General features: G+C 40.6%; 2 protein-coding genes across 2 annotated transcripts in view; both read right to left on the bottom strand.

Moving 5' to 3' along the window:
* LOC119422129 (coiled-coil domain-containing protein 134) overlaps positions 1-3,984 on the bottom strand; it is a 12,469-nt gene extending 8,485 nt beyond the window's left edge. The window contains exon 1 of the mRNA XM_037689480.1: positions 3,771-3,984. The gene's annotated coding sequence lies outside the window, so the exon portion shown is untranslated. The remainder of the gene's footprint in view (positions 1-3,770) is intronic.
* Positions 3,985-5,334: 1,350 nt separating this feature from the next.
* LOC119421101 (meiosis inhibitor protein 1) overlaps positions 5,335-13,510 on the bottom strand; it is a 98,168-nt gene continuing 89,992 nt past the window's right edge. The window contains exons 31-32 of the mRNA XM_037688498.1: positions 6,441-6,556; positions 5,335-5,389 (exon numbers count right to left, since the gene is read on the bottom strand). Of these exons, the coding sequence (XP_037544426.1) occupies positions 5,335-5,389; positions 6,441-6,556 (171 nt within the window). The remainder of the gene's footprint in view (positions 5,390-6,440; positions 6,557-13,510) is intronic.

Here is a 13,510-nt window from a genome sequence, read left to right as displayed (position 1 = left end):
GGGGGGGTCACCATCATCCCTCAACTCTATGGAATAAATCTGCAAGGCAAGTTCTTGAAGAGTCAGCAGAAACGAGTGCTCTCGAGGACAGCTGAGCACAGACAATTGCCCATTTTGAGATTATCTTTTGGACGGCTTCCAAACTTTCTGAGAAATGTTCCATGGAATCTTCTTAAGAGCTGGTCGAAAGAGTCCGTTCTGGATGGAGAGGCCGTGTAGACTTATCGCGATAAACAATAAATCAATTAATCGCATGATAAATGAAAATTATCAACCTGAATTTCATTTATCGGCGTCATCGTTTCTTTGTGTCTCTTTCTACTGAAGACACTGGATGACAAAAAGATCAACTCCGGTGCTCTTCACTGACACCTCCCTTTCTCTTTTCAGAATCAGAATAAGCTTTATTATCATTGCACCGAGATACAACGAGAATATTTCCGTACAGTCGTCTGAAAGATGGGCGGAGTGCACGTAGCTGCTGCTATACAGCGCAGCCTTCTTATCCTTTACAGAATACATTTTTTAGATAGAAAAGGGGACAAAGCCATGAGGAGAGGATAGTGGCATTACAACAAAAGATCTCTTCACATCTTGTCCTAACGGGACACGATTTAAGACATTCAAAAAACTCTGCCAGCAGCACATTATGAACACGTTACATATGCATTTGATGACGAGGCGGTCCATGAAGCACATTTCCCAGGAGAAATTGATAAGTCGGCCTGTTTCGAAGCCAACCGGGGAGTCAGATTCAGATAAACCACAATTGTTGATTTATTCAGGCAGAATATTTTTTCTTGTCAGGCTTTGAGTTTTTACTGGTACTTCCAAGATCCAAAATGGCCAGATTAGGGTGCATTCTACTGGTTCGTGCTTACCATACCATACCATACCATTTTATTTATAAAGCACTTTAAACAGCGACAGGGCCAACCAAGGTGCTAACGAGCCTCTTTAAGGTAATTTCATGCTGATGAGTCCAAAGCTGCAGGTGGCCTGCGATTCATATCACTTCCATCTTACGGTTTAGCTCATAAATCAGCTGATTTTGAGTCCTCAAAGCAGGAACCAAACCTTCACATAGGCAGCAGTCTGATGAGGCCAAATTAGCTGCAGCCATCTTCTTTGTATGTTGATAAACCAGGATCCAGATGATTCCACACACAGGAAGCCTGTTATCATAAATCCAATTATGTGCAATTTCAGGGTCCTCGATTGACAGCAGAGATATATCCAGCTGCATGCGTGTCATCGGAGCAGATGAGGGTTCTCCAGGACCCTGTCGCTTTGTTGAAAAGATTTTGTCATTGGCGTCGAAAGTCCATTTGGTCAGATCCAAAACAGTAGTTTTCATTTCGGAAGATGTGTAAAAATAGGAGCTGCTCCGATGCACAGACGGAGAGTAAAAAAGCAGGAGGAGAACAGGGAGAGGGAAGAAACGCGTGCGCCTCGTTACAGAGCCAGTGAGGAAAGAAATCTATTTTAACCATCCAAAAATTGGGTTTTTGGGTCGTGAAAAGCAGCTAAGCTGAGAAGCAAAGCTACGAGCTAAGCTAACAGGCCGATCTCGGGGAAAAACCTCTGTCTTCTCAAACTCCAAAATTCACAATTGAAACCTGTGCCTTCATGGTAAAAGTTGTTTTTCTCTTCAAAAAGAAGCTGAGAACTTATTTACTGATTTTTTTTATTAAAAGCTTTGTGCTATGCTAAAAAGCTCAAACCACACCGAGCGTCCACCATTTTGAGAACTGAAGAGAGACAGCCCATGTCACGTCAAGGGACCTCTCTCCCATTTTTTCTTAAAGAGACAGGCTGCTCGCTCCCTCACTATCCATCCTTCGGTTCAAACCCTTATACTGCCATCCAGTGGTTGAAAAAAAGTACTACACGCAAAAATTAACCAATCTTTCTTCTTAAATTTGACAGTAATTACTAATTATTGTCAAACAATATTATCGTTTATTGCGATAATTCCTGAGACAATTAATCGCCCAGAAAAATCTGTTATCGTGACAGGCTGCGTCTCTCCTGTGAGGATTTACAAAACAGGCATGAAGCTCTGCCAGAAATCTAAAGCAAAAAAAAACAACAAAGGTTACCGTCACCGGCTCAGTTTAACACAGTCAACACACGCTGTGCCTCCAGCAGCTGCTAGTGTTTCTCTGCAAGGGCAAAGTGCTGGGACTTTAATAAGTAGTGTAAGAAGGGCTTTAACAGCAGATCAATCATTTCTAATGTGGCGTGGGCAGCACAGATATTAGAGTCCAAACGCACCCATTAGCTGTAAGCAGGAAACTCTAATTACACAGGATGATAGTTTTACAACACTGGAGCCATCAAAAAAATCTAATAATGGAGGAATCACTTCTATACAGAGCGAAACAAAGGCCTTAAAGGAACAAACTGCCTGGCAGAGCTTCAACTAAAATCACCTTACTTTTGGAAAGAAAGAAGTTCTGACTAATTTGGTAAAATCTTTCAACTATAGTGCGTGTTGGGAATAACTGTTTAGATCAGCAAATCTAAGACAGGGCTATTGTTGTAATTTCCAACATGTCGGCCATCTTCAATTGGATTAGCTCCAAACGTTAAATTTGTTGTAATAATTTCACTTATGTTTCAATAAAATCTGTGCAGATGCTCAAGAAATGTTTCGCCAACAGACACGCACAAGCAAAAACATCAGCATCCACCTTTCAACAGTAAACAGTAAGGCTGACGCAACACACTGCAGAAATCAGATCAAATGTCCCTGGACACGGATGCTGGGCTGCTTAAAGAGAGAATACACCCTTGATGTGCATCTCTCTACCAGGTGTCTCTTGTAAATGAGTCCCCGAGGCTCAGTGGGATTAACCTGTATAAATAAAGGTTGAATGAATCTGCCCAGTTTGTCACATAGGATGTAAAACAGCACATACACACCAAACTGAAACCTGAAATATTCTCCCATATTCTCCTCCTTCAGGGTTCAGATTTGGTGGAGCTGGAGATGTGATGGATACAGATGATGCAACCAGTTCTGGCTCAGATGAACCTGCCTGGTCAAATAAAGGTGGTTATGGCGGACTAAAGGGAAGAGAAGCTTACTTAAGTCTTATAAGCACACATTAACCTGTCGGCTGTGGTTTTTCTTCTCTGCTAACAAGCTCTAGGGGTAGAAAGGCTGAAGTTTGGTTCTGAGTGGGACGAGCAGGTTCCAGCTTTGTCAGGGGGAGAAGTTAAGCTGCTGTGTCTAAGGAGCCTGAGAGGATGAATCTGCTCGGAGCCTCGGCTGCCTGTTGGAGGAAACACACATCTCATGCTTTGTCCATTGTGTCACCATAAATCACAGACCAGTCTGAGTGGTAACCAGTCCCCAACATCCACCTGAAGGACTGAGCATGAAGGTGAGCACATCCTGGAGAGGATCCTGGTTTCCCTCAGGCTGTTGGTTCAGGTTCAAGGACTCGCTCTTCATCTTCATCTCCCTCTGTACCATCAATCATGTAAAGGCAAATCCCCGGACATGCGTAATGGTGATGTCTGGATAAAGACTGTCACGCGGACCATTAATTACAGATTGCTTAATTGACGGCATGCCCCCTGTCTGACCCGGGATTTTACATTTACAGCAGCGTCTACATTAGCGCATGTTTATCAGTTTAGAAACATCAAACTGTTGGAAGACAGTAAACTATAAATGTATACATAACTCAAACAGGACTGTTTCAGATGAGAGGATCGATCTCCGGACATTACAGCCACACGAGTGGAGCTTCACTCACCGAGCAGCGGCGCCGAGAAAACAGCGATTAGCTCCACGGAGCACTTTAAACCTTCTATATTCCCGGTCAAGATGGTCAAAACAAAAAGACTGGAGGGGTTTTCTTTCCTTTCTCGATCTCCAGGCGACAGCAGCAGGGAGGTCGGTTCATTTACATGCGGCTCTCGAGGTTCCACTCAACCAGCGCCACGATCGCACCGGCTGCCTCGACTTGGACGAATGACAGCGAAGGAAGGCGCGCTGAAGGAGGACGGCGGAGCTTGTTTCCACACGGACCGCTTAGGGAGACGCACTAGCGGAGACTCGTCGTTTCCTTTTGCCCTCTAATTTTGATATTCCAATAATTCGCGTCAAACTGAAGTATTATCAATACAATTTTAGGTGAACTTTTTGAAACAAGTTACGTGTAACAATATTTACTACCCGGAACCGTAAGGTCGGCTGTATCCATGTTTTTGTTTGCAAAATATCTCACAAATCGGACCGATTTAAATGGAACTCTCCGGAAGTAATTGTTTACTTTTGTAGTCATCCTAATTCAAGATGGCTACCACAGCTAATCAAGTTTAGCCAAGACGAAAATACACATTTTGGACTAAATTTTAATGTGGTGGAAGCTGAGAGTTATCCCCAACGCATTTACACATTAACTGTTGAAGTCAACTCTTAGCAAAATACCTCACAAACCAGTGGATGTTTTTTTTTTTAATCTTTAATGAAATTCAGAATAAAAAATGTGCATCTTCAACCGATGACGTTTTGGAGTCAGGACAAATAAAGATGGCTGCCACAGCTGATTGATACTGAACTCTGGTGTAGTAGCTGAAAGTTGTTCCCCAAATGTACGCACTATAAATGACACATTTTATTCAAACTTTTTCATTTACAGTTGAGGTCAAACCTTAAGTAAACTACAATAAACCACTGAACAGATTTTAACACATCTCAGTATGTGAACATTAGATGTACAGATGATGGAGCTGAGAGTCATTCACAGTGAATAATTACATATCGTTAGTTTCAACACTGAAGATGGCTCCGTCATTTCTAAACTAAGATTATTTTTGTTTAATTAAAACTCGACGTTAAGAGAGGCAAGAGATGTGCACTCCTCCAAGGAATGCTCAGCTTTTTCGTTTTAGATTAACTGCCATATCTGCTGCAGAATAGGTTAAAACTTAACTGTGTTTGCCACACTTATGTGAAAATAACTGAATAAAAAAAATGCAATAAACAATTTATTTTCCTCCTTGAATATTGAACAAACAAACATCAGAAGTGAACACACAGATGCTTCTCAGAAGTAGGGCCACCAAGGACATGCGGACTCTTCACTGACATCCCTGACTCTCAGGAAAACCAGCAACAGCTGCTGCTTTTGGCAGCAAAGCCCGTCTCCCCTTACAGTCGGTGTCGAACACACTTTCCTGTGACAGCTTCAAAAACAGGCTGCCATCGTCAGAGGTCTCTGTGATGCTGGGACACAAGACGTGCTGAGGAACAGAAACATCTGCACTGAAGACAACTGCCTAACACATGGCTCAAAAGTTTCTGAAAGAGAAGCATCAGCCCATTTTCAAAGTGAAGTCAGATGAACAGATGGATATTTCTCCAACACGTCTGAAGACAATAATTAAGGAACAATAAAGAAAAATGTGAAAGTTCATAATATGAACTTTACCAAACCTTAAATTTACATATTATGTAAATTAAGGTTTGATTTAGGGCAAAATATAACAGAACAAACATGATCTGAACAGAGGAAAGTTAACTGGGCTGTGACTGCTGGGGAGGACGGTTGTCTCCAAAACAACTCAGAACATTCGAGGGATCTTAGTTTCCTTCGCAGAGGCTCGCGGGCTCGTTACTTGAATTTTGGACATGTTCAAAAAAAAAAAAAAAAAATCTGAGAAATTTTCTCTCAGTATTGTTGCAGGCATCCCAAACCATCTTAATTTAGCTTCGTAGAGTGCTCGAGCTGTATTTTGAAATGTGCACAGGAGTTCTGATTATGACAGAAAAGATCTGAGATTACAGCCCCGAATGTCCAGGTCCAGAAACCACAGCGATGATAAGTAATAATCATTTAAAAAAAGTTTAAATCTGCCTTTAAATCATAAGCGTAGGGACGGCTGCCAAGGTGGGTACAAAGTAAACAGAGGCAGGTAGGAAGTGGTCTAAGGTGGGCAACAAAAAACAATACTGGTTTGTAAGTTGAGCACAGAAAAACAAGCCCTTTATTTATTTATTTATTTTAAATATGGTCGCTCAAAATGTGGCCACATGGCTTGCTGGTCGCTAAACTGCAAACACTTAAAATTCAGTGAGACTTCAACTGAAAATATGACTATTTAGTCGCAGCCTGTAACATACAACCCTTAATGAAGAGCAATACCACTGTGTGTGTGTGTGTTGGGAGAAGTCAGTCATCTTGACAGGGTAGAACTTCTTTAAACACTAACTTTGTTGCAAACATAAGCTGCTAAAAATACACAACAACGCATTGAAGATATCTGATGTAGAGTTTGAGTGATCATATGTGCGTCACGAGTGTGCTGATGTTTCCACTTATTATCTACAGAGCTTGTTTTGCAACGAGTCAGGTGTAATGTCTGTGTGTTATTATGTAAATGTGCATGCGTTGCACAGTTTCACATTAGGTGATGGATACAAGATGCTGCTGGACGAACTGCAGCTGTCAGCTGACGTGTGCGGCTCAAGCTCCTCCATCATTTTCCTCACTCTCAGCTTGTGCTCCTCTGTGGGAAGTGAAACACTGCTCTGGATCTGAAAGGAAACAAACGCCTTTATTGTCTCGAGTAAAAGGGGAGAAAACACCAATAAATGTACATTTAGAAGCAGGAAGTGCTGCTAAAAGAGGGTTTAAAGACGAAAGGTTCAGTCAATAAAAACAAGGATGGGAAGGAAAAATGAACATAGTTTAAATGTGGGAGAACAAACATGAGTGAACCTTCTCAAAATATAGAAACCAGCAGCAGACATTAAAACTACAAGCAAATCATCACCAAAGTCTAACTCCTCATGCTCTACACTGATGCACAGCAGTAAGCAGCTCCAGTTAGATGAGCCCTGTTATGTTCTTCAGGTAGGCACAGCTCTCATAGGAGCTCAGATCACAGATAATATTTGTGCAACATGTAAAAAACAAACTGTTTATTTTATCCGACTATAGTTAACAGGAACAAAACATTATAGCAAGTTCCCCTCAAGCAAGGCTGTGTTTAGGAACAGATTTTTAAATGAAAGTGTACAAGTTGTGAAACTGTTCAGTGGTTTAAAAACAGCAGCGAGAAAAACAGAGGTGAATAAAATGCAGTTGGCGTGGAGAGAACAGTTTAGAGAACATAAAATCTGAGGAGAAATCGAGAAACAAACGAACCAAACATTTATGACGGTGAAAATCCTTGTTTTTGTGGAAGCAGGTCTACAAACAGATTTTTTTTTTTGGCAGGCTGAGTGCAGCACAGACATAGCAAATTTTCCTTTAACCGTCCCTAAAAGAGTCCCACTGGTTTGTATAAAAACACACACACACACACAGAGGACAAGTGTGTGTACATGTACAGACGGGTTAAACTCACAAACAGCTAAACCTACAAATGCAGCAGCTTGTAAACAGGATGTTTGTGTGCTGAACAAAGATACAGTTTAAACCAAGAATCACAGATGAGATACAAAAAGCAAGAAAGATGATGAAATACAACATAACATACATTTGCCCATAAAGCTGTGAAGTTTAATTTATGCCAGTCTGTGTAGATTAAAGTAGCAGAGATGATGATGGAGGGAGGGGAATCAGGCTGTGTTGATTTAAAAACACATTTGGACTGAATCCAGCCTTGTTTAAACTGTCCCAGTGCTGTGAAAACATAAACATGTGTAAACACAATGCATTAATGCACACACACACTGATACAAGCAGGCTGACACATTTGCATGCATTCACACAGTTCATGATTGCCTGGAACACAGCGCTCTGGGAGCTGCAGTGTGTGCCATCATGCCATCATTCTGTCACTCTGACTCTGAGCTCTTTACAGAATACTAAATGTGGTTCTGGTCCAACCCATGATGCTAAATCCAGCCCATTCAATCTGATGTGGACGACACTCTATATGTTTTATTACAACGTCTTAAAGCAATTACAGACTGCAAAGCTGATGAGGGTGATGACAGAGATGGAGTTCAGATAGCACAACCCAAGGAGGAATAATTGGTATGATTCTGCAAATAATAAACACTATTAGAAATTAGTGCCAGTGCTCTGATAACGGAGCAGAAAGAGCCCCACCGAGCGCACATTACCCTTCTTAACATGCAGAACAAAACTTTGTATTTACCTAAAATATTTTAAGCCTGCACAGAATCTGATGTTTTTGCCTCACTGTTGTTGAAGAAAAACATTTTTACAAAGGCAAACGATCATTCAGCATTAGAAATTAAAGGCTGATAATATTAGAGATTGTTAGGTGTAAATTATTTGTTTTCCTGAAGAGAAACATCTTCAGCAAACAAAACATTTGATGAGAGACAAAATGAACATTATTCTGACTTAAAGCTTTACGCTGATCAGATTTCACGCAAGATGTCAAGGAAAAAAAATATGGCGACTTATTTATTACGTGGCACCAAACGGCAAAGGCGGATGATAATGTTGTTGCTCATGTCTGTTAGCAAAATAAAGTTCAACTCACTGGATGGATTTTACTTTTAGAACGTAATCTCTGGATGTAAATCGGGAACTGGTTAACATTACAGTTGTTCAGTCGCAATTCAAGATGGCCGCCACAACTAATCAATATTAGCCAGCACAATGATGGTGATTTTTTCAGATACTGAGCCAAAATTGAGTGCAGTAGAAGCTGAGAGTCATAGGGGGCGCAGAGGCTAGAGAAGGTGATCCTGGGATCGGAAGGTCACCGATTTGACCGCTCCCCCCGACCATCAAAATGTGGGTGTGAGGGAAAGGTGAAGCACCCACACCTGCCTTCATCTAGCTACCTAACGGTCACCAATGGTGTGCCACAAGGCTCAGATTTAGGTCCCACTCTTTTTACAATTTATATAAATAATGTAGGTCAAAAAATTCCTGACGCATTCTTGCATCTTTATACCGATGACACGGTTGTTTATTGCCGAGCTAACACCGTTGCCAAGGTTTTCCAGCTTCTACAGTCTGCATATGACATCATTCAGTCAGACTTATTCCATCTCAAGCTGGTGCTAAATGCTGACAAAGCCAAAGGGATGTTGTTTCCAAACAGAAAGTCGGTGCCAGCGACTCTTCCTCCTATCTCATCCATGCATGGTGTTCCTAGCGAGTTTGTACATTCATACAAATACTTGGGAATTTTGGTTGATGCACATCTTTCTTTTAAACCACATACTAGTGCTTTAACAGACTACTTGAGTAATCGACACATCGATTCCTAGGACATCTATCGAGTTTTTTAATTTCACGTCGAGTATTCATGGTGACGTCATTACGTCGCCGTTACGTCATTGCGTCACGTGATCCGCACCGGGGAAGGGTTACAAAATGGATTCCTCCAAGCAGACAGATGGAGCAGAGCAGGCCCAGTCTTGGCAAACAGGTAAAAATACTGTAGTATGGAAATATTTTACTAAAGATGAATCTTCCGGTTCAACTACCATAAGGTAATAGAAAACGAATCAACTTCCTGACGGTTTGGAGCTCTTGTGAACCGGTGTTACACCATATTCTGTGACCACCGTATATTGTGACCATAGGGGGCGGTGTTGCATGCACTGTTGCAGGACACAGAATATGGTGTAACACTGGGTTCAATCAACCGAACCAGAACCAGCTTCCTCTGACCTTGTTTCACAAACAAAAAGCAAAAAAATATTAATCTCTAAACCTATAAAAAAAACCTATAAATATGTCAATCTCTAAAACTAAACCTAATGCGCACCACTGCTGGCGGTGGTGCGAGGTAGTCGTCCGCCCCACTGTTTTTAGTTTCGTTTTTGACGTGCCGCACGTTTTTTACTTTTGCAACTTAATAATAATAACTAATAGTTTAGTTTTTCCTGTGACTTATTTGCAGTATGATAAATGGTAGGAGCATAATATACGCTCCTAATGTTTTGTTGGTATGTTTTTGTAAATAATGACCTTTTTTGCGGTTTTATTTATTTATTTATTTATTTTCGCATCTTTAGATCCTATGATGTCATCAAGTACTGGAGTTCTACTCGAGTTTTATTATGTTAATGTCGAGTGTAAAAATTATGTAGTCGTTCAATCCCTACCACATACAAAAAATTGATAAGGAAACTGGGTTTAAAATTAAAAGTTAAACTGGGTTTCTTTTTCAGAAATAGATCTTGCTTAACTCTGAATGCCAGAAAATGCCTTGTAACGGCTACGTTCCTACCGGTCATTGACTATGGTGACATTATTTACATGAATGCTCCTGCCAGCTCATTGCAAATGTTGGATGCTGTCTACCATGGCACACTAAGATTCATAACTGGATGTAACTACTGTACCATCATTGCACTCTGTACTCATTGGTCAGCTGGTCATCATTAATGTCACGCAGACTCTTACACTAGTTAATTTTCATCTATAAATCTCTCCTTGGCCTGCTACCTTCTTATATCTCCTCCTACATGTCACGCCGTCAGTGCAGTTACAACATGCGCTCTCAAGCCATAATTACCTGCAGTGTTCGCTCAGTGCAGACTGAACTTGGCAAAAGGCCTTTTCCTACTCTGCTCCTGCAACCTGGAACACTTTGCAACAGCAACTGAAGTTGTCCACCTTAATTTCTTTAAGGGGTTTTAAACATTGATAATGTCAATTGAAAAATCAAAGCAGATATGTTCTTGTTTTTAGTATTTCACCCTGTTTTACGGCACCCCCATTTATTGCTTTATATGCTACTCTTATTTAAATGCATTTTTACTGTAAGTTATTGTTATTTACTGCTATTGTTGTCTGTATGTTATATGTTCTGTCTGGTAATGAGTCCTCGTGACTCAATGAGACTAGCCTGTATAAATAAAGGTTGAATGAAAAAAAAAAGAAAAAAAAAAAACACTAAATTTCCCACTCTGGGTCCTTGAGAAAGATTCTTATCTGCCACCATTTGTTCCCCCAGATACCTGGCAGCTCTCTGCTCCACACAGAGAGCTGTGGTAGTTCGGTGGTTTGTGGAAATGTCAGGAAGGGCATCAGGCATAAAAACAATCGCCTAGTCTTTATGCAAGTTAGTTTGTTGTGGCGGTGCCTGAGGAAGGGAAGCCGCCAAAATAATAAAAAGTAGCTGAGAATCATCCTGAACACATACTTTGAGTGTGGCATTTCACAACATCACGTGATCATGTTCAGGCTATTTTCTTAATTTGACCAAAATGGTTACAACTCCATCAAAAGGAATGCATGTGGAAACTCTAAATTAGGGACAATGACAGACAAAGGTAGAGAGCTGGCTGACATGATGCAGAGAAGGAAGGTAGGTGTTTTATGTATCCAAGAGACCAAGTGGAAGGACAGCAAAGCTTTCAGCATTGGAGCAGGTTTCAAACTGTTTTAACATCGTGGATAGAAAGAGGAATGGAGTAGGGGTGGTCCTGAAGGAGGAGTTGGCAAAGAATGTAGTTGAGGTGAAAAGAGTGTCAGATAGGGTGATGTGTCTGAAGGTAGAAGTAGGAGGTCTGGTGCTAAATGTTGTGAGTGGTTATGCTCCACAGGTTGGATGTGATGTGGAGGAGAAAGAGAAGTTTTGGAAGGATCTGGATGAAGTGATAGAGAGTATTCCCAGGGAGGAGAGAGTGGTGATCAGAGCAAACCTGAATGGACATGTTGGTGAAGGAAACAGAGAGGATGAGGAAGTGATGGGCAGGTTTGGTGTCAAAGAAAGAAACCAGGAAGAACAGATGGTGGTGGATTTTGCCAAGAGAATGGAAATGGCTATGGTCAACACTTATTTCCAAAAGAGGGAAGAACACAGAGTGACCTAGAAGAGGGGAAGCAGGAGTACAGGTCAACTACATTCTGTGTAGAAGAGGAAACCAGAGGGAGATTGGGGACTGTAAAGTTATGGCAGGGGAGAGTGTGGCCGGACAGCATCGGATGGTTGTATGTAGAATGACTGTTGTTGTGAAAAAGAAAAAAAGAGTAAAATCAGAGAAGACCAAATAGTGGAAGCTGAAGATGGAAGAATGTGGAGGAATGTTAGAAATGCATCTGCTAGGAAACAACAAAGAAGAAGGCCAAAGAGGAGATATATGGATGCAGCTAGAGAGAACATGGAGGTAGCTGGGGTGAGGTCAGAGGATGCAGAGGACAGAAAGAGATGGAGGAAGATGACTCACTGTGGCGACCCCTGAAGAGGGAAAAGCCAAAAGAAAAAAAAGAAGGTTACAACTCCATCACATCCCAACATGAGATCTAATTCAAATAATCTTAAATAAGCTCATCTTAGTTTTAAAGTCTGACAAAGGTGAGTCTGGTTTGATAAGGGTGATAAGATTTGTAACATTTTATTATTATTATTTTTTTTTTTTACAAAAATGTATTTACAAAATAGTTTTTGTCATTTTCCCTCTTATTTTGATGAAGATAGTAACGTGATACAAAACACACAAAGAGAAAGTTGAGACATGATGAGTGGCAAATGATCTAACCAACTTTGCTTTCTCCTCCTGCTTACATCAGGTCATTACCACCCTGCTGTGATAACTCAGCTTTGAATTTCAGATCTAACTTATTAAACAGAGCTCTACGACCTGTGAGCACATTTAATCTGTCTAATAAACCGGTGCTCATAAATTATCTGAGGCAATAATTTACTTCTGTCAGCTGGCCAACAACATGGCAGCTCTTTCTACTGTATTCACATCATTAAGCTGATGTTGTTTTTGTGAATATTTAATTCTCAGTTTTTATATTTTCTACCTTTGCTTTTCTTCTGAATCATTAAATCCTTGACATTTAAACATTAGGTAAATCATACTGACCTGGATTGTGCCATTTTATACAGTCTACAATAATTTTTGAGTGATAAAAACAGCATCATGACATGTTTATGTTGCCTAGCGTGCTCAACAAGTCGAGGGTGGCCCCACGTAGTTTTTATGCCGACGCCCGAAGCTGCGCACCGAGTGGAAAGCAACCGATCCAGAAGTGAGAACAGAACCTCAACCAAATGGTTGATACAAATATTACAGGGTTATTTTAGTATCAGGATAATAATGTTGTCTGTGGTCTGGGTCATGTGCTGGCACATCAATAAGGTGTGGATCCAATGAAAGAAGAGTTTGGGTCCTACAGCAAAGTATCAGATCTAATAAAAATGTGCAAGAAAACAGTTACAGCTAAATGTAGAAAGCACAAAAAAACAACTATTTAAATATCTGAAGAAAAATCAATGTGATTTTAAAAACCATTGAGGACACAAAGAGAATACTGCATGTATAGTGAAATAAATGACTAAAATCATTGCTGTTAATCTGTAACTACTCTTTGAAAAGCAACACTGAGCACTTTATGATAACTACTGCTGTCGTTACACATAGTTTAATAATGATTCTGATCAAATTTATATAATTTTAAGACTTTGTCACTTACCTTAACACTACCATGCAACGTCAAGAACTTGATTTCTTTACATTCATTTATTCATACCATACCATACCATACCATACCATACCATACCATACCATACCATACCATACCATACCATACCA

The sequence above is a fragment of the Nematolebias whitei genome, chromosome 15, assembly GCF_014905685.2.
Source record: "Nematolebias whitei isolate Nwh7 chromosome 15, NemWhi1, whole genome shotgun sequence".
NCBI classification, from domain to species: domain Eukaryota; kingdom Metazoa; phylum Chordata; class Actinopteri; order Cyprinodontiformes; family Rivulidae; genus Nematolebias; species Nematolebias whitei.
Note: the sequence above shows the minus strand (reverse complement) of the source record. Positions and strands in the feature narration are given on the sequence as shown.